The sequence below is a fragment of the Eubalaena glacialis genome, chromosome 7, assembly GCF_028564815.1.
Source record: "Eubalaena glacialis isolate mEubGla1 chromosome 7, mEubGla1.1.hap2.+ XY, whole genome shotgun sequence".
NCBI classification, from domain to species: Eukaryota; Metazoa; Chordata; class Mammalia; order Artiodactyla; family Balaenidae; genus Eubalaena; species Eubalaena glacialis.
Genome location: NC_083722.1, coordinates 73,162,742 through 73,189,978, shown reverse-complemented (window position 1 = coordinate 73,189,978; position 27,237 = coordinate 73,162,742). Strand labels below are relative to the sequence as shown.

Genomic DNA, 27,237 nt, shown 5'->3' with positions numbered 1-27,237 from the left:
AGGTGGTCACCACTGTGGACAACTGGCCTCTATCTAGCTGGAAGTCCTCTCCCTCCCATCAGAGACCAAGAAGCTGGGGACCTGCCCACTGGTTTCCATCATCCATTGTTAAGCATTTCCACAGGAAGACTGAACTCCCCTGCAGGTCCAAATCTGCGTATTGCCAGAAAGGCTTCCTGTACCGCATCAGTAGAGAAGCTCCTGGGAGGAACACAAGAGAAATGGACTTAAGGAGCTCTCTGATTTCACCTGGGTGCAGCAACAGCCATGGTAAGGATGTGGCCAAGAGATGGAGTATAGAAGTTGTCCAAGGCCATCCTTCCCTGTTCATGCTTTGGTCTACGTGTAGCTCAGCATATCCCAGAGCCAGGCAAGATGCTGGTGAGCCACAATCTCTATTTAAGACTCAATATAAGCCGATTAGTGGGGGAAAAAACCCCCCATTTCCCACTACTGCAACTAGACATGAGGCCACAACTGATTCTCATTATCTCCATCCTTTACCAACCATATTATAATTCCTCCCCCCAGAGTCAGCACTTACAGGTCTAAGATGCTTATATACTGGGGAAACACAGACCTTTATCTCTAAAGCATCTGATCCCTTACATGTTTCACCCTGATGTAAGAGCTGACTGCTGTGAGGGTCCACTGAAGATTATCCCTGGTATGAAGCACATCAGAGAATCCCCTGGGATCAGATGTACTCTTCCCTTCCCCTTGGGGAGAAGCAATGTCAGCAACTCATGATGATCAAGGTTGATTACTTACATATGATAGCTCTTTGTTTTCCTGGTGGTCCACCACCATGACAAGCCCCAAATGACCCAGTTAGTCATAGCATTACTTCAGTGTATGCTTCCTGTGATGCTCTTTGGCTAAAGGATCTCCCCCCTTTCCTCCTCCATTCCCCTCCCACCCCCAGTAACAAGGAAAGGGCCTTTCTAGGCACAGAAAGCACAAATTTTTGCCAGGTGCTATTTCTGCAGTGCCCTATCACAGAGGTTTCCACCTTGGAAACCTTCAATATGCTACCTTGGAATCCTTATTCCTGAATACCAAGCTGAATCCAAGTACCACCCCTTATTAGTTGTGTGAACATGGACAAATTATCTACATTTCTGGGCTTCCCTGGTGGCGAAGTGGTTGAGAATCTGCCTGCCAATGCAGGAGACACGGGTTCGAGCCCTGGTCTGGGAAGATCCCACGTGCCGCGGAGCAACTAAGCCCGTGCGCCACAACTACTGAGCCTGCGCGTCCGGAGCCTGTGCTCCGCAACGAGAGGCTGCGATAGTGAGAGGCCCGCGCACCGCGATGAAGAGTGGCCCCCGCTTGCCGCAACTAGAGAAAGCCCTCACACAGAAACGAAGACCCAACACAGCCAAAAATTAATTAATTAATTAAAAAAAAATTATTTACATTTCTGATTTCTTCACCTACATAAGACTGGTTGTTCTTGTTACCAACATCATATATTTGGATTTTTTTCTTGTCTCTCTTCTTTACTTGTGGACAATCCACCATGAGTCCTAAGCATCCCTCTAAATGTTCATTTGGCAATGAGGATGTGATGCTGTGATAAAGACATGGCTTTCTGGAAGAAGGGCAAAGGATCCCATAGGCCAGTTCCAGGGATATGGTACTGGGATCTATCAGAAAATGTTCTCGCCCAGTGGGGCCCCACTGTCCTACCTGTTGATAAGAATTTATAGGCTGACTGATGAGAGGTAGGATTGTAACAAGCCCCTAGATGTGGCCTTGATTGTTGCTTACTTTCTTCCAGGAGAGAAGGGAAGAATGCTCTGACAATGGGACAGACAGCTCTGCAGTCAAGATGAAAGGTGATCCTTAGCCAAGCAGTCTCCAAAGCTGAAGTAAATGTCAGCAATGAAGACAACTTTCTGAGGAGTGAAAACACTCAGAAACCAAAGTTCCTTTGGTTGAGCCATGAGGCAGCCACTTAAAAGTGAAAAATGCAAAGCCTTCCATACTGGCACAGAGCAGCATTCTCCACACTCCCTTCCTCTCTATCCCAACTGCAGCTGCTTCCAGGAGGGACCAGGCTTCCCTGTCCCCAAGGGGGACCAAAGGCCACGTGCTGTTCAAGTATGCTGGGATATTTTCTTTTTTTTTTTAGATTTATTTATTTATTATTAATTTTTTGGGGGGGGGGCTGCGTTGGGGCTTAGTTGCGGCACGTGTGGTCTTCGCTGAGGCATGCGGGATCTTTCGCTGCAGCGCACAGGCTCATTGCGGTGTACGGGCTTCTCTCTAGTTGTGGCGTGCAGGTTCCAGAGCGTGTGGGCTCTGTAGTTTGCGGCACGCAGGCTCTCTAGTTGAGGCGCACAAGCTCAGTAGTTGCAGCACGCGGACTTAGTTGCCCCACGGCATGTGGGATCTAGTTCCCTGACTGGGGATCGAGCCCACATCCCCTGCATTGTAAGGTGGATTCTTTACCACTGGACCACCAGGGAAGTCCCTGGGGTATTTTCAAAGAGGAGAGGTTCAAATTTTTATATCTCTGCTGGGTACAAGTGCCTAAGTCACCGTCCTACCTGGTCCTGTGGGAGGGAAGGGGGTGCTGAGTGCAGGTTCGGCCAAAAGCACTGAGGACTGTAGTGCAGAGTCACGGTGGCATGGTGGCCATGGAGCCATACAGATAACCCAGGAGCTCACTGGATGCCAGGAGGCACACAGGGAGGGGTAGCAGCACCAACCCTGGGGTGAGAACCCAGAGGAGGAAAAAAGCCTCCCTGCTGTCCCCCATGGACTCTGCCTTCCGTGGTCTCCTGGTGGCTGTGGCTTTAGCCCCTGATGTACATGTACTAAACTCCTTGGATGGTCTTCCAATAGGGGGAAAAATGCACCCAAATTCAGTTGATGGGTTTGCAGTGGGGAAGGGCAGCTAAAGTGACCTTGGGAGTGGGGCTTCTGAGCTGACCCAGCGTACTGTCATTGTGGCTTTCACTGCTGACTGCATAACTGATGTGATGTTTTACACGCTTGTAATGAGAATGTGCATGTGCATTTAGGGACTGTCACATATACAGAAGTGATCTGTCCTTCCGACTGGTTCCACAGACACAAGATAGAATCCCAGGAGCAGGAGAAATCACAGCGTTAAAGACTTAACGGCTGTTGGAAAACTCAGAGTGGACAAGGTCAGTGGGACAGAAAGGAAAGAGCCCTGGATTGAGAGCTGGACTTCAAGAACTGGTTCATCTTCCAAAGATAAGTTTGATAGTGGGAAAACAAAATCATAACAGATACTGCATGTTGTGCAACTACTATCTCCCAGACGCAGATACACCTTCTATATGACCATTATTTCCTATGAGAATAACTTCAAAAATTTAAAAATGATTATTTACAGAAGACGGCTGTATGTATTTGTCTCAACCTGAAATCAAGTAAGTTCATTTTCTATTTCTACATTTGCATACGTTTCACTTAAAATCAAATAAAATTTATTAAAATATAATTTTAAAATAAATTTTAAAATTTATTAAAAATACTTTCAGTACAGATTCAGCTTGAGAATAGGGAGTAAAATAGAAATCCAGCAAAATTTGGATATTTCAAAAGACAGATACTTCTTCACAGTGTCTTTCAGAACATTCACAAGTTTTCTCACCTGTCAGCCTTCCACCACACAAAATTCTTTCTCATTAAATTGGAATCTCCAAGTTCAAATACTCTTCTACCCAAGAATTCCCTCCCATGAATTCATCATTCCACAAATTCTCCCAGAGGCTTATTTTTGGTCATATATGGCCCTGGGGAACATGAGCCCTCGAATCACCCAAGGTCAAGATGAAGAGTGGGATTCACTTGCCCAAATGAGCAGCCCTGGATGCCTAATCTGATGCTCCCTTTATCCCAGTTCTCCAGGAGCCACTTAGGATTCATGAGTCTGGGACTCTAAGGTTCTGAGAGCCCATGATCCCCTTATGACTCACAAATGCCTGGGCCTCATGGCCATCCTCCTCTCCTCCTCTCCTGAAAAGGCTAACCCTAGCGCCCAGCATCTGAATAACAGTAGCCAGTTTTGGGGGCCTTAATTCCACCTCTCACCCTAAGGCCCAGAAATAGGTATTACTGAGGTCAGGGTATGAAGGGCTCTTCATACCCTCTCAAGATGTGGAAAGTAGGGGCAACAAGGCAAGGGAGAAGAAGGAATGATGATGGAAACAGCTGCAGAAAACCAGGACCCCTGGGATGGAGTCGAGAGATCACTCCCACAAAGCCCCATGGGAAAGTGGCTCTAAATGCAGACCCACTGACGTGTTAAAACTGTGCGAAAGTAGGGTGAGGTAGTGGGGGTGCCTCTATTACCCAGGGAGGCGGAAGGTAGGGAATCAGTGACAGCAACTTGAGCTGACGTTGAAAGGGTCTATCCTCACCCCCATGGAAGCTGGGAAAACAAGCAGATGTAGCAAGTAGCCCCTTGGGTGCCCTCTCTGGTCCCTCCCAAAGCAAAAGAGGTCCCTCCTCCCCACGGTTCCATCCTGCGGGCACTTCAGCATTAGAAGAAGATTTGGGAAACAAAGGGAGAAATCTGCACTGGGGGACAAAGCTCAAGAAAAAGGGGCGAGGCATTTGGAGGGCTAAATGAAACTACCTCGAAAGAGACAAAGCCGAGCGCTTTTGGGGTGAGGTTGAAGGACAAGGCCAGCAAGAATACAGAGGCTGCCATGATCTCAGTTTTACTTACCAGGTCCTGCAGCCCTGAGTCTGAGATGCCTTATCACCCATCAGAAATGAGGCACCGGGGCTTCCCTGGTGGCGCAGTGGTTAAGAATCCGCCTGCCAAGGCAGGGGACACGGGTTTGAGCCCTGGTCCGGGAAGATCCCACATGCTGTGGAGCAACTAAGCCCGTGCGCCACAACTACTGAGCCTGCGCTCTAGAGCCCGCGAGCCACAACTACTGAAGCCCATGCGCCTAGAGCCTGTGCTCCGCAACAAGAGAAGCCACCACAATGAGAAGCCCACGCACCGCAACGAAGAGTAGCCCCCGCTCACCACAACTACAGAAAGCCTGCGCGCAGCAACGAACACCCAACGCAGCCAAAAATAAATAAATAAACAAATTTATAAAAAAAAAAAAAAAGAAAGAAAGAAAGAAAGAAATGAGCCACCAGCCCCTACAGCAAAAATCCAGCTATTCCTCCCTGGCAGGAAATTCTATGAAGCCCAACAGTCCTGGAAGTGTTTGCCTCCTTTTCCCATCCCGTCTCCTCTCACAATCCTTTATTGTGAAGATCTCACAACACCTCAAGACTATCATTGCAGAGATGGGGCCAATTTTAACCCCTGTCCATGAAGGAGTGACTCCTGACTGGAAGGCACCCAAAGCTATCTGCACCCACCTGGACAGAGGTCCCCTCTGCATCTCTCCCTGATTCCTGGGCCTGACAGTGGTCTTGCTGGGCCAGACTTGTGTGCTGTCTCTACAGTTTCTGTATGGATTTTAAGAGAAAATAAACATCTTTTTCCCATCATGTTTAAAGCAAGGTGTAAGACTATTAATTTTTCCACTTTTGTTGCCCTATCAGGAAGCAGCTTTGAGGTCACATGGAATGATGGTGGGGGGGGCCCCCCCTTCTCTGCTTGGCAACCCCTAGAGAAAACACAGACTTTCCTCTGTGGCTTTTAGCTAAGGCCATGGGAAAAGGGGCAGCACTAGGGTGGTAGACCGGGCAGTAGTGCCTGAGTCGAAGTGTGGGGGGGAACCTACACTCCAGGTGCTCCCAGCCCTTACCCCCCACCAGGCTAACTTTGGAGACAACCACTTCCATGTGAGAGGCTGTGGACAAAGGCATCTGGACCAACAACCCCTTTTATCTCTCCTCCAGCCCCAAACCAAGCCAGATTTTGGTGGTGGTGGGGGGGGGGGTGTTACAAAAAATCTCTCTCCTTCCTCTCTGTGGCAAATATCCTCTTGGCAAATAAAGACACTGGGGCCTGAGTAGACAGTCCTCCAGGGTATACCCACTGACATACAGCGCTAGGGCCAAGAAGAAAGTTAGGCGAACAATCAGGAACCTGGGCCACATGGGCCCGGGGAATGTAAGATAAGTGAGAGTGGGTTTGGTTCAAAGGGCCTTAGAACAATTACTGGAGGACTGATGTAAGAGTGTGGCTAAAAGACTGGGCACTGAGATTGAAGGGCTCAGGAGGGGCTGTGTTTAAAAACCCTAAAACCTGGTATTGGAAGGCCGATGGTGGGGCATTGCTAGTAACCTTATCCCTGTCCTTGGAGGGCCAAATAGCATGGTTTTGAGGTTTAGATCCTGAGACTGAAGAATTTGGGGGTGTGGTTAAAGGGACCTGGGTTTGGAACTGGAGGGTTAGGAAGGAGACATGGTTAAGCAGTCCCTCAGATTGGAGGGTGAGACTGAACCCTGAGTAATACCTAAAGTAGGGTAGAAGAGGATGCATCAAAGGCTAGAGACGTAGACAAAAATAGAACAGGAAAGTGTCATAGAAGCCAATTGAAGGACACAGCTGAAGAAGGAAGTAGGTAGAAGCAAAGACCACTTCTCCAAGAGGACCATCACTTGGTACCTCTGTTCTCAGAGGCTAGACCTCTGCCATCTTCATACTCACAGAGGGTGTAAGGGGTCAGAAGACTGTCCCTGAAGCCCTCGCAGAGCTCTAGCAGGGTGGTAATGGATGGTGCAGAGATTTGACTCCCAGTGTTTCTTATGAGGTCACCTCCAGCTAACACCTTACCCTCACTCCCTGTCAGGCTTCTCCCTGAGCATGTCCTCTGCTCTGTGATGAGGAGTGATGTCCAGCTAAAGCCTCACCCACACTACCTCACAATCAAGGCTTCTCCCTTGAGGGTGCCCGCTGATGTGGCTGACAACTGACTTGTTGCTAAAGTCACACCCTCACTCCTCGCACACCTAAGGCTTTTCCCTGAGTGTGTTCTCTGGTGTCTGATGAGGGCTGACTTATGGCTAAAGCCTTGCCCACATTCCCTGCACACATAAGGCTTTTCCCCTGAGTGCACCCTCTGATGCGTGCTGAGAGCTGACTTGTGGCTGAAGTCTTGCCCACATACCCTGCAACTCGTAAGGCTTCTCTCCTGTGTGTGTCCTCTGGTGTGTGTTCAGGATTATCTTGCGGCTAAAACCCCACTCACACTCCCTGCAAACAAAAGGCTTCTCACCTGAACGTGTCCTGTGGTGTGTGATGAGGTATGATTTCACCCTAAAGCCTTGGCTACAGTTCCTGCACACATAAGGCTTATCCCCTGTGTGAATCCTCTGGTGCTTAATGAGGTCTGACTTTTCACTAATGCCTCGCCCACACATCATGCAAAGGGCTTCTCCCTTGTGTGCGTGTGACTTGTGGCTAAAAGCTTGCCCACACTCCCTGCATACATAAAGCTTCTCACCTGAGTGTGTACTCTGGTGGTTGTAGAGGGGTGACTTATCTATAAAGCCTTGCCCACAACTCCCCACATATATAAGGCTTTTCCCCCGTGTGTCCTCTGATGTCTGTTGAGATGTGACTTCCTGCTAAAGCTTCGCCCACACTTTCTGCACACAGGAGATATCCCAGCTCGTGACAGCCTGTGTCTGAAGAGGTCTGACTTCTGGCTAAAACCTAGTCCACACCTCTAAACCTGACTGCTCCAAATCCTGAGAGTTCTACCCTCTCAGGAATGTTGTCTGCTTCCCCAGAGCTTACCCTCTGGGCTGGACTGAGCTGTACCGTCAACACTTTGTTGCCTCCCTGAGAGCTTACTGGTGGTCCCTGGGGTGGGCTAGAGAAAACCACTTAAGTCCCCTTCTCATTTGTACTCCAAAACAAAGGTGTAGAGACTCCCATTCCTTGATCTTCTGCTTTGGCCCCCCAGTGGTTTTTATCAGAATGTTGTTGCTGCCGCTGCTGGTGGTCATCTGGGCAAGGATCCCCTGGTTGGAGTTGATTTCCTGCACATGAACCTGGAATAAGATGACTGCAGAGTTCATGGTGGCTGAGAAATTGCTGACCGCCAAAGGCCAGAGGGCAGAGGGCAGAGGGGCCAGGGATGGACTTCTGGCTTTGAATCTGCTGAAGAAAGAAAGTTTTCAGTCAAAGTAGTCAGAGGAAGGGCTGGCTGGGCTTTTCTTCCTTGTTTTATAGTAAGATCTAGCCCATTAATCATTCACAGCCGTTAATGTCTGTCTCTCCAAGACATGCTTCACCAGACCTATATTTCCATTCAACTTCTTTTGACTTTTTATTTGGAAATAATTTCAAATGTACAGAAAAGTTGCAAGAATAAGAACAATACAAAGAACAGCTGTATATCCTTTATCCTAATTACCTACTGCTAACATTTGTATGTTATAATATGTATATGTGTGTATACGTATATGTATATATATATTTTTTCTTTGAATCATTTGAGAGTAAACTGCATACATCAATGCCCTTTAGCCCTAAATACTTCAGTGTGTGTCTCATAAAAGTAGGGATATTCATTTTCATAACCACAATACAGTTATCAACTCTGGTAAATTTTTTTTTTTTAAATAAATAAATTTATTTATTTATTTATTTTTGGCTGCATTGGGTCTTCGTTGCTGCTCACAGGCTTTCTCTAGTTGAGGCGAGTGGGGGCTACTCTTCATTGTGGTGCACGGGCTTCTCATTGTAGTGGCTTCTCTTGTTGTGGAGCACAGGCTCTAGGCACACAGGCTTCAGTAGTTGTGGCACATGGGCTCAGTAGTTGTGGCTTGTGGGCTCTAGAGCACAGGCTCAGTAGTTGTGGTGCACGGGCTTAGTTGCTCCGCGGCATGTGGGATCTTCCCAGACCAGGGATCGAACCTGTGTCCCCTGCATTGGCAGGTGGATTCTTAACCACTGTGCCATCAGGGAAGTCCTCAGCATTGACTTTTAAAGGGAGAGATGATGAGATCTGCTGGAGGGCTGCAGTCATGGGGTGGGAGAGAAAGAGGACTTGAGGATGACTCCATGGTTTGAGAAACTGAATAAGCTGAACTGCTGTTACCTCGATGGGATAGTCTATGGAAGGGGCAGGTGGGGGGTGGCAGTCATATCAGGAGCTTAGTTCTGGGCATGTGGAGACACTTATGGGACATCCAACAGATGTCAAGCAAGCAGTCTGATATATAGATATGTAGATTTCAGGGGAGGAGTCCAAGCTTGGGAGGATGACATATACGGCTTGACAAAGGTCTGGGATCCCTCATGCTCCTCTGTAGGCAAAGGTTTTCCGCAGTAGGGGCAGAATTTGCAAGTTGGTTCAACACCTTTGCCACAGTCTGGACAGGAGATCATGCTTTATGGGGTCACGGTCTGGCTCTCAGACTCACTGGGCTGGAAACTCCATCTTAACTGTGTCCTTCTCAGTTGCCCCACAGAAACTTCTGCTTGAACTCTGGTGAATTTAACATTTACATAATACTTTAACTATCATATATATTCCAATTTTGTCAATTGATCCAATAATGTCCTTTATAGCATTTTCCCTACAGTACAGGATTTAGTCTACAATCAGATATTAAAATTAGTTTTCATGTTTCTTTAGTTTCCTTTAGTGTCTCTTTCATGAGACTGGCATTTTTGAAAAATAGAGTTCTTTTTTTAGGGAACATTCCTCATGTTCTAGAATATGTATAGAATGTTGCTGACATTTTCCTATGATTAGATTCAGATTATGTACTGTAGTCAATTTTTACATTTTACATCTTTTACTTGAATCAAAAAAAAAAAAAAACCCACAGCAGAACCTATTATTCTACATATTATTCCAATAAATAATCTTCCAAGTAAGCATCAGAGGCATCTTCAACTTTGTATCTGCACTTACACTAAAATTATCTTCTAAGCCATAACCAGTTACACTGACACACACAGCTACAGCCATTTATTTCCAACAAGAGAGAACAATCCTATGACCTACATGGGAACGTACTTTGTGACTTTTCCTATAAGAAGAAAGAGTGGATTGACGTAGGAGTCACTCAGTCTGGATGTCTCCAATGCAGAAGGCAGCAGAGAATAGTTTAGCAGGGTTAAGTAACTTGTTCACAGTCACAAAGAAAGAAGAAACAAAACAGGGTTTGGGATGTGCTCTTAAACACTATACAAACCACAGATAACTCTGAACTAATCAGCATACAAAGGTTTATTTTCTACTAAATCTGTCCTTAAAGGAAAAAAAAAAAAAGCTTCTAAGCAAATAATGAGACTCTTGCTGCTTTGACTAGGTCTCTGGAGAAAAGAAGCCAGTGAGAATTAAACCCCCTGACATAGAACAATCTGTTTGGGGAAAAACTAACCAAATTTGGCCTATAGACTAAATCTTGGGACAGGAGGTATTCTGGGCTTTGACCATGGTCTAGGGCTACAAAGCCATCCAGATATCCTGATCAGGAGATTCCCAGACACCCAGTCCAACTGCACTGACTCTCTCAGGACAGAATGAGGGGTGGCTAAGCCATGCTGCTCCAGAGGATCTACTGAGCCCAATCCTGCCAGGACCCTCATCCATCCAAAGGAAGTATTCCCTAGAGCCATGAGAGTTCTGCCCTGGGATCAAGAATAGAGGAATGGGATGGGAGCAGGTGACTAAAGCCCATTCCAATCTCTTCCTTCTTTATTCTACATTCCTAATAAATATAACTCTTTACTTTATTTAAAAAAAAACCAAAAAACCCCGTAATCTTGAGAGTAAAAACCAAGCCCTGAGAGTGGCCCACTAGGTTCCACATTCTTTCATAACCTATCGGCTTTCTGACTCCATCTATACTCCACCCTTCATTCCCTCCAATCTGAGCCACACTGAACTCCCTCCTGATGCCTTGCACTGGCTGGTTCCTATGTCTGGAACACGCTTCTCCCAGATATACTACTGGTATATTCCAAGAACCCAGAAGTGGACCTAACATATAATAGTCAATAAATACTTTTGCATGAATAAGTGATAGGAACAGAGTTAATTACGAAAGAACTTAAAAGGTTAGGCAGACGACAGACACGTTCTCAATACTGTCAGAATCAAAGGCTCCTTTTCATAGTCTATGTCTTGTAACATCTCATTTACTGTCTTGTAATGAGATTCATATTTAATAAAATGTCCCCATACACAGAATTTTTTTAAAATAATGTAATGCCCTAACCAAAATATAAAAGAGAAATAAAAGAAAGTAATTTACAATAAAAAATTATGTATTTCAATATGAATTTCACAGGACTACATTAGGAGACATAATGAAGCAATGAGATGCTTACAGCTACAGGCAGATCACTGTGGACATGACAGTTACAAATGCAGACAGACATGGATATGCCTTACTGATGACATGTGTATATTCTATTGGTGACAGACATAGGTGTGCTGTATGGGTGGTAACTCAAACACTACAACCAGCAATGCCATTGGTGATATGATGTTTTCTTTTTTTTTTTTCCAGTCGTGCTGCGCAGCTTGCAGGATCTTAGTTCCCCGACCAGGGATTGAACACGGGCCACGGCAGTAAAAGCGCCGAGCCCTAACCAATGGACCACCAGGGAATTCCCATGTTCTTCATGCTGATGAACACTTCTGTTTTTTTTTTCTGCAAATGGCATTTTATCTATCTATCTATCTATCTATTTATGGCTGCGTTGGGTCTTCACTGCTCTGCGCGGGCTTTCTCTACTTGTGGTGAGCGGGCTCTAGGCATGTGGGCACCAGTAGTTGTGGCACGTGGGCTCAGTAGTTGTGGCTCGTGGGCTCTAGAGCGCAGGCTTAGTAGTTGTGGCATACGGGCTTAGTTGCTCCGCAGCATGTGGGATCTTCCCAGAACAGGGATTGAACCTGTGTCCCCTGCATTGGCAGGCGGATTCTTAACCACTGCGCCACCAGGGAAGTCCCTGGTGGACACTTCTTGATAAAGTTCAAAACTTTTCTCCCTTGATTTACAATCTACTATGTAAAAACTACTTTAGAATATTATCTAAAATAGATTTATATTCTAGATTCAGAGCATTACAAACAGATCCACGGCCTTGAGAGAAAAACCAGAAGAGGGAGGAAGAACTGATACAGATTTAAGGGACATTTTAAAAAAATGGAATGTGTGGATCTTGTCTGGATCCTGATTCAAATTCTCAAAAAGACTTTTTTGAGATGATCAGGTAAATTTGAACAAAGACCAAGAGTTAGATGATACTGAAGCCCTACTGATAATGTGGTTACATATAAAAAAAAAAAGTCCTTATTTATTAGTTACATTGTGATATATTTAGGAGTGGTATGTCACATTATTTGGGATTTGTTTTAAGTAATTCATCAATAAAAGAAAAAAAGATATATAGAGAAAAGGAAGGATGAATCAAGTACAGCAAAACAGTTTAAAGTCTGAAATGGACCCAAGAGGATCCAAAGTTTCCATGTAAAGATTAATTTACTTTGAGATAATTTTAATATAGTTCTCAGAATCAATGAAATGCATGAGCACAGAGACAGAGAAGACCACCAGACGAAACAAGGTAAAAACAAGACCAAATCAGTTTGGCCAGCTGAAAGCAAATTTAAATGGGTGAATCTTCACTGAGACAGATGGAGAAACTAGGTCAGAAGCCAAATGGAGTGAAATGGGGCCAATTCAAACCGAGGAAAGCAGTTCATAACAGATCCAAGCAAACAAAAATAAATCAGAACTACTTAATTCATAGCTATGCCAAATAGAGAAAAATCTTGAAAAAGCTTCTGACAGAAATTTATGTGCAACTCTGAAAACAGGACTCTTAAGAATGCAGGAATATCCAGAATAATTTTGTATTTACCATCCTAGACAAATAATCAGTTTCAGGTTTTAAATAAATGAAGAAAAATATGATTTTGATATCAAATAACCTATAAAACACAAAACGGACAGGTTTAATTACACTATAAGCTTTTTTAACTTCTAGGACACAGAGAGGCCTCTCTTATTGCCTTGCTCTCCTTCTTGCTCTCTGTGCTCCGATCACGCCGGCCTCCTTCCTTTCCTATCTCGGGGTCTCAGCACTGGTTGTTCCCCGGCACAGAAGAGTCTCCCACTACATCCACATATCTAACTTCCTTACCTCCTTCAAGCCTTTGCTCACACCCATCTCCTCACAGAGGCCTACCCTGATCACCCACCCCTGCCTCTACACCCCGGCACCCTGGATCCCCCTTATTCTGCTCTACTTATATTTGTATATATTGTACATATTTTAAAACTATGTAGAGCTTATTATCCTCTAACATACATAATTTACTTATATATGCTATTTATTGTATATGTCAGTGTCACTATACTAGAATGACCAAAAAAATGCTTTATTGTTTTATTCAGAGATGTGTTCTAAGAGCTTAGAACATTGGCTGGCTATATGGTCAATAAATATATGAATGGAAAAATTAAGGAAGAGAACATATCCTCACCCAACAAGACTAGATTCCTGAAATTCTCCAGCATCACTTCTTTGTATAGGTTCCTCTGCTCAAGGCTCAGTCTCATCCACTCTGCCTCAGTGAAAATCACAACCACATCCTCGAATTTCACTGGTCCCTAAATCAACCAACAAATTCATACTCATCAAGCCACCATCAATTTTCACATGGAGAATGGAACTGGCTGTCCTGAAGAATCTTGCTACATAAGTAACGGATCTGAGGGTTTGCAGGGTTGGGCATTACTCCACACTTGGCTTGGTGTTATAACATGCAGAAAGCAGGACTAATCTATAAGACACACACCTTGCCCTAAAACACTTACATTTTAATTGGGAAAATTATTTTTGAATCAATGAGAAAACATTAAAGCAGAGTTCAGGAGTATGAATGTGACAACTTATAATGGATGAAATTCGAATGGAGGGTGGAAGACAAGCTGTAGAAGTAAAAAAAGGCAGCACAGAAGCAGGGCTTATACTGGGCATTAAGAAACGATGAAGATTAGAGAAAAAATAAGAGGCAACTCAGACTATAGAGAAAAATGTGAGTGCCTCATGCCAGGTCTAGAATGAGTATTTGTTAACACTGATTAAAATATATTTCTCTGAACAAAAGGAGATAGTGCTGAGGCACGCCAAGCTTTATCAAAGGATTCAAACTGTATTCCTTCAGCCTGCTGGTTAATTGCCAAATTATCAGCCGCTCTGAAGGCTTGCGCCTAAGAGCATTCATCAGGAGTGGACAGTTGCTGCCTGAACCAGTCATGCGTGTGGGTTCTGAGAGGTGCCTCTATGTGTGGGGCCTGGGTGAGATGGGGAGCGCAGGCAAGGAGGCAAGGTGGGGCACTGTAGTGAACCAGCCTGGTCAAGACCTACTATGGGACTTCCCTGGTGGCGCAGTGGTTAAGAATCCACCTGCCAATGCAGGGGACATGGGTTTGAGCCCTGGTCCGGAAAGATCCCACATGCCGTGGAGCAACTAAGCCCGTGCGCCACAACGACTGAGCCTGTGCTCTAGAGCCGGCGAGCCACAACTACTGAGCCTGCATGCTGCAACTACTGAAGCCCTCGCGCCTAGAGTCCGTGCTCCGCAACAAGAGAAGCTCACGCACCGCAACAAAGAGTAGCCCCCGCTTGCCGCAGCTAGAGAAAGCCCACGGGCAGCAACGAAGACCCAACGCAGCCAAAAATAAATAAATAAATAAATTTATTAAAAATAAAAAGACAACTATGTACTGAACATCTGGCCAGCTTAATAAAGGTCACTGGGTGCGTGCGTGCACACACACACACACACACACACACTCACACACAGATTTCTCTGCTTGAGAAAAGGGATTTATAAGATCCCTATCACTGTATGTATTTTGACATTGCCTTTTGTAAAGCCCTCCAACCTCTCACTCAATGTGTAGGGCAATATTTGAATATATACAATGGTTGGCAGGGAGGATGGCAAGTAGTGGTTCCTGAGAATGGCATTTCCAGATAAATGAAGTTTAACCTTAATCTATGGAAAAATTTTTAAGGAACATATTTACATTTTATGAAATTACATTGCAAGATCATCACTGTAAGAATGATATGACAGTCTTTATTTCAGAGAACGAACACTGAGGCCCAGAGAACTTTCCCAAATGACAAGAAAACAACCTGACTGGAAAACAGTCCTTCACGGTTCCAGAGCCCTTATTCTCTTCACTGCAAGCTGTTTTTTCTTCCGTCATGCACCAGTTTTCTCTCACCTCTTTATTTCTTCCAAGTCTCAGCAACCTTGCTTCAACTTTCTGCATACTAGAACCATACCACATGCTTTCTCATCAGGTCTCTTCTTATTAGAATAGGTATATTCAGGGACATTTTCTCTCTTTAGTTATGCCTAAAAGGTGGTGTTGCCCTCAAGTCTCATGGTAGTCACCAAATTACTTACTTCTACTGAATTCAAGCAATATTTAATCCGTTACCATCTGCTGCAACCTCTGGATTGTCTGTGTCACTACTGCCTTGCCCTAGATTTTTAACTACTAAGCTCCTTCAGTCTGTGGAATTGAGGGACATGTGTACATCATTCTCAGCTGTCTTTGATCACCCTGAATGCCTATTTTCTGACTTGCTTCCTCCTATTCTCAGGTCTATTTCAGTCTTCTATCTAGCCCACCTTCTAAGTGGTTTTTCACACCCTAGGAGTTGGTGATATATACTCCAGGTTCTACAGCTAAACTAATTAAGCTTCTGTCACATCAAAGACCACAGCTGGGGGGCTGAGGTGGTGGACTGAGCCACAAGGTTACCAAGCCAGAGCTTCTAGGCAGTCTTGCTTCAGAGCTAGATTCTAAAATAGATTTAAAATCCAATACACAGAAGTGGCAAAAGGAGTAAAGAATAATAATGATGCTGAATTGAGAGTGGGAAACTAGGTATAAATACAGAAATCACTGGGTGTGCGGGTTTGGGGAGGGTTGTCAAATACACACCCTGACAGCCCAGGCAGTCAGGCTTTGTATAGTGTAGGAGGGAAGACATATGTCTAGACAACAAGCTGGGACCCACAATTAGGCAGCCAAGACCTATGGGGGGAATGGCGTGGGGGCCCTCTCAGGCTTTCCATGACCAGCTTCTTCTGGCATATTCTGGTCCTCATATTCTTTTTTTTTTTTTTAACATCTTTATTGGAGTATAACTGCTTTACAATGGTGTGTTAGTTTCTGCTTTATAACAAAGTGAATCAGTTATACATATATATATGTTCCCATATCTCTTCCCTCTTGCGTCTCCCTCCCTCCCACCCTCCCTATTCCACCCCTCTAGGTGGTCACAAAGCACCGAGCTGATCTCCCTGTGCTATGCGGCTGCTTCCCACTAGCTATCTATTTTACATTTGGTAGTGTATATATGCCCATGCCCACTCTCTCACCCTGTCACATCTTACCCCTCCCCCTCCCCATATCCTCAAGTCCATTCTCTAGTAGGTCTGTGTCTTTATTCCCGCCTTGCCACTAGGTTCTTCATGACCTTTTTTTTTTTTCCCTTAGATTCCATATATATGTGTTAGCATACTGTATTTGTTTTTCTCTTTCTGACTTACTTCACTCTGTATGACAGACCCTAACTCCATCCACCTCACTACAAATACCTCCATTTCGTTTCTTTTTATGGCTGAGTAATATTCCATTGTATATATGTGCCACATCTTCTTTATCCATTCATCAGATGACGGCTGGTCCTCATATTCTTAATAATCTTTCCCCTATTCTTCTTACATCAGGTCTCACACTTTCTCTTGCTCACACCTTGTGTCTTTCATGTTCCAGCAACTTCTCCATTTCTTTCTTGCTTTCTCTTCCCCCTCTACTTCCCTCACTTAAGCATAAGACTGGCTCAGCTAGAAGGAAAGCCAGGATTTTTGCACAATGGATGTGTTAAGAACCCAACCTGTAGAACCAAATGCCACAAATCCAAATCCCAGCTCCATTACTTTATAAAATATGTAACCTTGGGTAACTTACATAACCTCTCTGGGTCTTAGTTTCTACATCTATAAAATGGGTTTGATAATGACATCTACTTCCAGGATTGTTGGATTAAATGAATTAATAAGTGCTTAGATTAATGCCTGACATGAAGTAAATATTTATTATTGCTATTTATTATAATTAAGCAATATAATGTTTTATATTTAAGTGAGAACTGACTTTAAAGATAAATAATTTTTAGTTCTCAAAAAGTAATCAAACACTCCAGCCAAGGCAATAAGGCAAGAAAAGGAAATAAGAGCATAGACATTTGGTAAGGAAGAAACAGAACTGTCCCTATTTGCAGATAACATGGTTGTCTTTGTAGAAAATCCAAAATAATCTACAAAATAGATCACAGAATTAATAAATGAGTCCATGAGGGCCACAAGATACAAGATGAACACACGAAAGTCAATCACATTCCTATATACTAGCAATGACCACGTGGAAACAAATTAAAAACATAATGCCATTTGCAATCACTTCAAAAAAATGAGATAGCTAAAACATAAATCTAACAAAATTTGTACAGAGTCTTTATGGTGATGAAAGAAAGCAAAGATCTAACTAAATGGGGAGACACACCATGTTCATGGTTTGCAAGACTTGACACAGTGAAGATGTCAATTCTCCCCAAAATGATCTATAGATTTAAAACAATTCCTATCAAAATCCCAAGAAGATTTTTTGTAGATACAGACAAGCTTATTCTACAGTTTATATGATAAGGCAAAGGAAGCAGAAGAACAAAGTGAGAGAGTCACTATACCTGATATTAAAATTATTACTTACTATTTGGTCACTACAATAACCAAAACAGCATAATATTGGTGGAAGAATAGACACAAATCAATGAAAGAGTACTGAGAACCCAGAAAGAAGCCAACATGTATACATCAAATTGATTTTTGATGAAGGTGCAAAAGCAATTCAATAGAGGAAGAAGAGTCTTTTCAACAAATTGTGCTGGAACAACTGGACATCCATGGGTAAAAAAATTAACATCAACCTAAAACCTCATACTTTATACAAAAAATTATTCAAAATGGATATTAGATTTAAATGTAAAACTATAAAACTTTTAGAAGAAAATATAAGAGAATACCTTCAAGACCTAGGGCCAGGCAGAGTTCTTAGTCATGACACCAAAACCATGATCCATAAAGAAAAAAATAAATAAACTGGACTTCATCAAAATTAAAACTTTTGTACCACAAAAGACTTCCACACCTCTTCCAGAAAACAGAAGCAGGGGGAACCCTTCCTAACTCATCTATGAGGCCAGCATTACCCTAATACCAGAAAAGACATTAGAATACCTCAAACCAGACAAAGACATTAGAAAGGAAAACCACAGATCAGTATATGTCATGAACACAGACACAAAAGCCCCCAACAAAATACAAGCAAATCAAACCCAAAAATGTATAAGAAGAACTATACACCATAAGCAGGGGAGACTTACTATAGGTTTGCAAAGCTGGTTCAACACTTGAAAAGCAATCAATGTAATCCACCTTAAAAACAGGCTAAAGAAGCAAAATCAGGGACTTACCTGGCGGTCCAGCGGTTAAGACTCTACGCTTCCACTGCAGAAGGCACGGGGTCCAGCGGTTAAGACTCTACGCTTCCACTGCAGGAGGCACGGGTTCGATCTCTGGTCAAGGAACTAAGATCCCACATGCTGTGCGGTGCAGCCAAAGGAAAAAAAAAACAGGAGGGTTTGGCTGGTGAAGCAAGGATTTTTTTAGAGGGGTGAAACTAATCTGTATAATACTGTAATGGTGGATACGTGGCACTACGCACTTATCAAAACCCCAGAACCTTACAGCACAAAGTATAAACCTTAATGTGTGTAAATTTTAAAAATTCATTTAGGAGGTCAGGGGATCCCAGGATGGAATGCAGAATGTGAAAAAAATGTATTACAAATATATGAAATAACCTCCCTAAAGGTGGTGGAGAAAAAAGGAGCTAATCTAAGTAGCTTACTTTGGAAATGAGTGGAGTCTGTAGACAAAAGGGACTAATATAAATAAGTACTATATGCTAATTGATAAAGTTGTTTTCCACAGGGGCACAGGTAAACAATTCTGAAGTCACTATACTTATAAACTAGAATTGAAAAATTAAGTGAATGGATGGTGAATAGTGGAAGTCAGGTTTCTCACTGTTGGTGAGAGGTTATAAATAAGCAAGGTGAGGAGGCTAGAATGATCCATGTGGTAATGGATTTGAGCTGGAGGCATCAGAACGAACTCATGTTTAGCTTAATATAATTACATAAAGAAATATTTATAAACGAGTATATACAGAGATTAGTATACACAATCACATTTCTTTGCTCTGTCAGCTGAGAGGGCCTGGAAGCAATGACACTCCAGTAGCAAAGGGCACACCTAGCATACAGATCTTGGTTTCTAATATCATTCTCCAATGAAAGGAGCAACGGCTGATCTGAGGACTGGAGCAGGACATAAACAAAATGAGCCTGGAGCATACTGTAGAGCCAGAAAGTAAGGAAGTACTTAAAAAAGGCAAAAAACCACAATAATGGGAGTATGTCAAAGGGACACAAGAACCAACTAAAGAGCTCCTGAAACAATATGAGCAACAAAATAAATAAAGTGATACTAGGTTATAACCCAAAGTATAAAATATATATCCATGACTCATACTGATATAAATAAATGATCAAATAAATAAATGGAGGAGAATAGACAAGTTTCCCATGCAGAACAATTCCAAACAATTTATGTAGTTACTCGACCCTCAAAGAGGTGGAGTGTAACTACCCACGCTTCAAGTGGGCTCTGCATAGTGACTTCTTTCCAGAGTATAAGGTATGGGGAAGGCAGGGTAGTAACTTTACAGTGTAGAAACCTGACAACCCTCCTTCTGCCGAATGATCAAGGTTAACATTAACAGTGGTAAGTAATGCTGATACTATCTACCATTGGCATGATGTGATAAGAATAGTATTTCACCTCTGTGGTGTTCCTCCCAGAAAACCGTATCTCAGCCTAATCAGAAAAAACATCAATATCTCAAGTCTCACCCATACCTGATTTCAATGATAAATAGATGAGAATTTGGACTTGGAATATGCTGGAATGGGTTAAAACTTTTGGGGCTGTTGGCTTGGGGTAAATGTATTTTGCATGCTAGAAGGATGTGAATGGGGGGGGCGAGGATGGAATGTTATGGACTGAACTGCATCCCCCCAAAATTCATAGGTTGAAGTCTAACCCTCAATGTGACTCCATTTGAAGACAGGGCCTTTCGGGAGATAATTAAAGTTAAATGAGGTCATAAAGTTATGGTGTCCTTATAAACAGAGGAAGAGACGCCAGGAATGTGCATTTGAACAGAGGAAAGGCCATGTGAGGACACACAGTGAGAAGGCAGCTGTCTACAAGCCAGGAAGAAAGTTCTCACTAGAAACCAACCCTGCTGGCACCTTAATCTTGGACTTCCAGCCTCCAAAACTATGAGAAAATAAACGTCTGTTGTTTAAGTCACCCAATCTGTGATATTCAGGTATGACAGCCGAAGAATACTAAAACAGTATCTCTTACTCAAAGTGACGCCTTAAAAAAATGAGGATTTGTACCCACTTTCTCTGGTTACAGGAACCCTGGATGTTTATTTTTGTAATAATAAATGTCCCAAATGTAAAAAAAAAAAAAAAAAAAAAAAAAAATTGGACAAATCCCAATTAAGGGACAATCTACAAAATACCTGCCCAAAACACCTCCTTGGAGACATGACAACCAATGTAGTATGATAGCCTGAATGGGATATTGGAACAGAAAGAGGACATTAGGTAAAAACTAAGGAAATCTGAATAAAGTATGGACTTTAGTTAATAATAACATAAAAACTGGTTTATTAATTGTGACAAGAATACCATACTAATGTAAGATGTTAATAACAGGGAAAACTAGATGTGGGATATATGGGAATTCTTTTTATATACTATCCTTGCAATTTTTCTGTAAATCTGAAACTATTTTAAAATTAAATTTTTATTTTAAAAAACCTTAAAAAATAGTGTCATTCCAATACACTAACATCAAAAAAAACATGAAATACTGAGAGATAAATTTTACAAAATATGTGCCAGACATGTACATCAAAAACTGTAAGATTCCTAAGATAAAGATCTATATAAGTGAAGATATACTGTGTTGATGGACCAGAAGACTCAATAATGTTAAGATGTTAGTTCTCCCCCATACTGATGTAAAAATTCAAAGCCATTCTAATCAAAATCTCAATCTAGGGCTTCCCTGGTGGCGCAGTGGTTGAGAATCTGCCTGCCAATGCAGGGGACACGGGTTCGAGCCCTGGTCTGGGAAGATCCCACATGCCGCGGAGCAACTGGGCCCGTGAACCACAATTACTGAGCCTGCGCGTCTGGAGCCTGTGCTCCGCGACAAGAGAGGCCACGATAGTGAGAGGCCCGCGCACCGCGATGAAGAGTGGCCCCCACTTGCCGCAACTAGAGAAAGCCCTCACACAGAAACGAAGACCCAGCACAGCCATAAATAAAAAAAAAAAAAAAAAAAAAAAAAAATCTCATTGTAGGGCTTCCCTGGTGGCGCAGTGGTTAAGAATCCACCTGCCAATGCAGGGCACACGGGTTCGAGCCCTGGTCCGGGAAGATCCCACATGCCGCGGAGCAACTAAGCCTTTGCACCACAACTACTGAGCCTGCGCTCTAGAGCCCGTGAGCCACAACTACTGAGCCCACGTGCCACAACTACTGAAGCCCGCGTGCCTAGAGCCCGTGCTCCCCAACAAGGGAAGACACCGCGATGAGAAGCCCGCACACCGCAACAAAGAGTAGCCCCTGCTTGTCGCAACTAGAGAAAGCCCGCGCGCAGCAACGAAGACCCAACGCAGCCAAAAATAAATAAATAAATTTATATTTAAAAAAAATCTCATTGTAGAAACTGATAAGCTGATCCTAATATTTAAATGAAAATGCAAAGGACCTAGATTATACAAAGCAATCTCAATAAAGTGTTGGGGAGGTGGTAGAAATAAGGCAGTTACTTCCCTGTTAGAAAGTGATTTGCTCCCAAGTCACTCTCATCTCTGACAATCAAGGTTGGTATCTGTGGTCCTAGGGCCTGGAAACTGACCATTGCTAATGTAAAATCCCCTGAGGAAAATACCAACGATGTAGCTGCTGTTTTCTGCCCTGTATCCTTTCACGAAGCTACCTAGATTTCATGCAGAGTTAAAATGCATTGTGTACCATTAATTTGATTGTCAATCCAAAACCTAAGACCATTCTTTGTGGCTGTGCATTGTTTTAACAGCTACAGGCTAACACTTAGTCATGTCTTTCCCTTAACTATTTTGTTTTAACTGTCTTCATCATAATTACCAGGTGTCATTATTTCCTATTTCTATGCATTATTTCCCAAAGACTACTGGCTCCTTGAGAATAAGGACAGTGTACTTACATTCTGTTTGGCTAGTTCACAGAATTTTACACAGTCCTGTACCCAAGAATCAATAAATTACACTTTTGGTGTAGAAAAGAAGATGGGATCAGGGGAGCAAGGGTGGGATGAAGCATCAGAACAGGAAGGTGAATTCTCCAAGTTCTTTTATCATTGAATAGTTTTCTAGGACGAAAAAAAGTCAAGAAGGCATCACAGAAAACTCATGGTTTTGAGAGTCAGAGCAATCTGAGTTCAATTTAGGTGCTCATGTGTGATTATAAGACAGTCACGGGGCTTCCCTGGTGGCGCAGTGGTTGAGAGTCTGCCTGCTAATGCAGGGGACACGGGTTCGAGCCCTGGTCTGGGAAGATCCCACAGGCCGCGGAGCAACTAGGCCCGTGAGCCACAACTACTGAGCCTGCGCGTCTGGAGCCTGTGCTCCGCAACAAGAGAGGCCACGATAGTGAGAGGCCCGCGCACCGCGATGAGGAGTGGCCCCCACTTGCCGCAACTAGAGAAAAGCCCTAGCACAGAAACGAAGACCCAACATAGCAATCAATCAATCAATCAATCAAATCTTTAAAAAAAAAAAAGTCACGAAATCCCTCTGAACCAGATGTCTCCCAAAGGGGGACTCTCTTTACCTCATAAAGTTGTTTTAAGGATAAACACAGGACTGAAATTATGGATGAAACAGTACGATGTCTTAAATTTGCTTTAAAATAATCCAGTAAGGTTGGAGATGAAACAAAACTGGCCATGAGTTGATAGTTACTGAAGTAGGTTGATGGATACATGAGGGTTCATTAACTCTTTTCTTCTACTTTTAGACATGCTTGAAAATTTCAATAATAGTTAAAAAGAAATCCAGTGTATAAGACCAGACTATGAGATACTATTAAGGTAATATAATTATTTGTGTGAACTCTGATGAAGGGAACTTTAATAGTGCATCTTAGGACTTTAATAACCCCACGTTTTTATTAAAAGTTACCCTTGTGTTTTAGAATGCCCTAAATTCTTCATATTAAACTTAGTTATGTTTTTCTATAAGCTCAAAAAGTTAAAAAAAGCTAAATGCAGAAATCATTATAAAGTGCCTAGCACAACGGCAAACACAGGCATGAATGTTGATCTGATGAATGTTGATGGCCACCTCAATGTTCATCTCTGCCTCCCTCCCCAAGAAAGAGAGACGCACTGAATCTCTGAGAAATAAGCTAGCATTTCAGAGAAGAGAAAGGTGGCCCCAACTCACCAGATATCTAGGCTTCTCCTCTTTACCAAGTCTGGCAGAGTTCTTAAAAGACAGAACTGGGGAAAGAAATAGTAGCCTTGAGAACCCAGGCCTATCAAGATTATTCCTGAGAACCCTTCCGAGTCTCAGCTGTGGCCACTTGTGCCTTCTCACCTGAACCGGAAGTCTCAGCCCCTCCTTATCCCATCCAGGACCTCAGCTCCTCTCACCTCTCGCCTTAACGCTTGAGTTAACCTCCACGGTCTACACCCCTTCCCTGTTTACTTATGTTTTTAGAGAAATACTAATCTTAATTAAATATAATAAGGTAAATTCTAAGCACTCATCATCTTTCCACCCTAAAAATCAGCAAAACTGTTCCGACAAGGCATAGTTTTTTTTCCCCATACTTGTTACATGGCTCCAGTTACCCCCCCAAAAAAAAAAGTTTATGAAAATTTTAAACACAGAAATATAAATGTGATTTAAGAAAAATGAATTTTTAAAATTTCAAAGTTTTTCCTTACTTTATACAAGAGCACTAGTAAAGAGTAGAAGGTAAAAAAAAAAAAAAGAAAAAAAAAAAAAAGAGTAGAAGGTATTAAAGACCACTACAACAGCATTTCTAAAATGCAGCTTGCCTTACTCCCCTTAAAAACAAATTACCTTGGTGGCGCAGTGGTTAAGAATCCACCTGCCAATGCAGGGGACACGGGTTCAAGCTCTGGTCCGGGAAGATCCCACATGCCGTGGAGCAACTAAGCCTGTGCGCCACAACTACTGAGCCTGTGCTCTAGAGCCCGTGAGCCACAACTACTGAGCCTGCGTGCCACAACTACTGAGCCTGCGTGCCACAACTACTGAAGCCCACATGCCTAGAGCCTGTGCTCTGCAGCAAGAAAAGCCACTGCAATGAGAAGCCCGTGCACCGCAATGAAGAGTAGCCCCTGCTAGCTGAAGAGAAGCCCCCGCTCGCCGCAACTAGAGAAGCCTGCACACAGCAACAAAGACCCAACGCAGCCAAAAAAAATAAATAAATAAATTTATTTATTTAAAAACAAACAAACAAACAAATTACCATGGAATTTTAAAAGGCAAGGCTTTAACATCTTGGGTGCCTGAAACTAACACAAGATTGTAAACCAACTATACTCCAATAAAAAAGAAAAAAAAACCACCACCACCACACACACACACACACACACAAAACCATCTTGGGTGGAAGCTTAAGCTTTCCCTGCCATCTCTTCAATGAGAGGAAACAAAAAGAACATGCTTCTGATCCCTGCGGAAGGCAGTGCATCACTAGAGGAGGGTCTTAGCTGTAGCCCTAAGCTTCCTCCTTGACACCCCTCACATCAGTGAGAAAGAGAGGGAGATACTGATAAGGCATACCTGTCTACAAGATATATGGAAGCTTATAATTTGACCCACTCCTTCTTGGGCTCCTCAGAGGGTTACAGTGTGGTTAGTTGGAGGGATTTAGCCAAGGGTGGCCTTGTCCTCGGTATTGAAAAAAAAAAAGGTCCTCAAAGTGATGATGATGTCAGCTCTGTTGAAATAATCACCATCTGGGGAACACTCTAAATGGACCCCAACAGCAACCCTGGCTTCTGTACTAAGCTGAGGAGAATGTGTCAGATGATTCAAGAAAGACATTTACACAATACAGCCTCCTACATGCCTCAGAAAACCATCATTCTGTCCCATAAAATGTCCCAAATCTACACGCTCATCCAGAACTGCACATCCCTGTGAAAAATGAAGCAGTTTAAAATTAAAAAATAAAATTATAGTGTTGTTTGATAAGGATCTTGGGCAATTTTTCAAGTCACAACCGTAGTTAGCACTGTGGTTTGAGTGACTTAGCTACTGTTTTTCTGACATGGCCTTCCTATAAGCAACCAGGTTCCTGAAGATAAATGCAAGAGGGGAAAAAAAAATCCAGTAATCTTACTATTGCAAGTTCTGAAGTTTTAGAAGAAAAAAATGAGTACCACATTTGACCACTCCCAGTGGCTAGATCTGAGCGGCACACAAGGAGGTGGCTTCTCAGTCTGCTCAGAGCCTCCCCCTGCCAGAGACAGGGTGGCTCTGATCCCACTAAGCAGGTGGGAAAACTGAGGTACACAGAGTAGCCTCACACAGCTGAGCCGAGCCTCACACAGTTGAGGATCCCTCAACTGACTCTTAGGTGTCATCCTCTCTCCCCATCATGAGACCATTGAGCGGCAAGAGGTGTTGGATGACAGGCAAAGTCCAGGACTTCACCAGCAGGTGCCTCTGTCCATGTTGGACACTCTGCACAGCATTCAAGGAAGTCAAAGATCCTTTCTAGCTCAGTGTACTAAAAAATATCTTTGCCATTCATGACAACAGGGAAAATCATTCTCCTTTTAAAGTTCAACTTGGTGGTTACTGTCTTTACTTTCTTCAATTTTACTGTCCTTCAATTGAACTGGACCTGGCACATTGGGCAGAGGTAGAGCCCATCCTCAAAGAGTGGACAGAAGGAGACAGAGATGCCCCTACCACAGGACAAAGAGCTAAGTGCTGGACCAGGGGTTGGCAAACTATGCATAGAACAAATCTGGTCTACTGCCTGTTTTTATACCATTCATGAGCTAAGAAGAGTGTTTATATTTTTAAACGGTTGAAAAAGTAAAAAACAGAATATTATCACATGGCACATGAAAATCATACGTAATTCAAATTTCAATGTCCACAAATAAAGTTTTATTGGAACATAGCAATGTCCATTCATTTACTTATTTGGCTGCTTTTATACAACAGCAGAGTTGAGTAGTTGCTACAGAAACCATGAAGCCCACAAGGCCTAAAATATTTACCATCTGGCCCTTTACATAAAAAGTTTGCCAAGCCCTATTCTAGACTGCACTTGTTTGTTATATCCAAAGTTATTTGCTTTGGACTCTGGTCTTCTCCCCTGAGGTCTTTGCCATTATTGTAGCAATCTGACTTTTGGCATTCAGATGGTGGGCAGTTGTCAGAAATGGCAGCTGTGTGTCTTCAGGTCCTGTTTTCCTTTTTTTTAATTCCATGTTTCACTGCCTGCACAACCCACCTTCAGTTTACCAGCTAGTCAGTTGTTGGCTTGGAAGCCAATCAGCTTGAAGCCCCTATGGGCCCATTCCAACATGGACTCTAGCTGATCTCCAGCTCTTCAGGGCTGCTGAGAAGGGCTTGCCAATTCATACCCTGGTTTTCTCCAAGGCCTGGTACATGGCCTTCCTATAAGCAACCAGGTTCCTGAAGGTGGCCAGGTTAAAGTACTGGCTGAGCAGTCTCAGGGCCACCTGCTTGCTCAGAGACACCTCAGAGAACTCACCATCACCAAAACACTGGACCCATCTCAGGCCAGAAATGACCTGGTGCTTGAAGGCAGCCTTCCAGAACACCACCATGACAAGTCACCAGGGAAAACCCTTGCGTTTTCCCAGATGAAGACCTGTCCTGATCCCTCACTGCCCTTAAGTCTCTGTCCTCTGCAACTTCCTTCAGGGTCTCTAAGCTCTCCTATGGGATATCCTGGGCACAGGGAATTGCTTCTTTAGGTTGCCACATCTTCCATTA

At 43.3% G+C, this 27,237-nt stretch overlaps 1 protein-coding gene across 1 annotated transcript; it reads right to left on the bottom strand.

The window, feature by feature from the left end:
* Positions 1–3,538: 3,538 nt before the first annotated feature.
* ZNF589 (zinc finger protein 589) lies at positions 3,539–27,068 on the bottom strand. Its single transcript, XM_061197474.1, is given in 7 exon segments — positions 3,539–7,464; positions 7,466–7,499; positions 7,501–7,633; positions 7,636–8,027; positions 8,029–8,065; positions 13,422–13,548; positions 26,862–27,068. Coding segments are annotated over 7 exon segments (1,428 nt in total). The 3' UTR covers positions 3,539–6,966.
* Between the last annotated feature and the right edge of the window lie 169 nt (positions 27,069–27,237).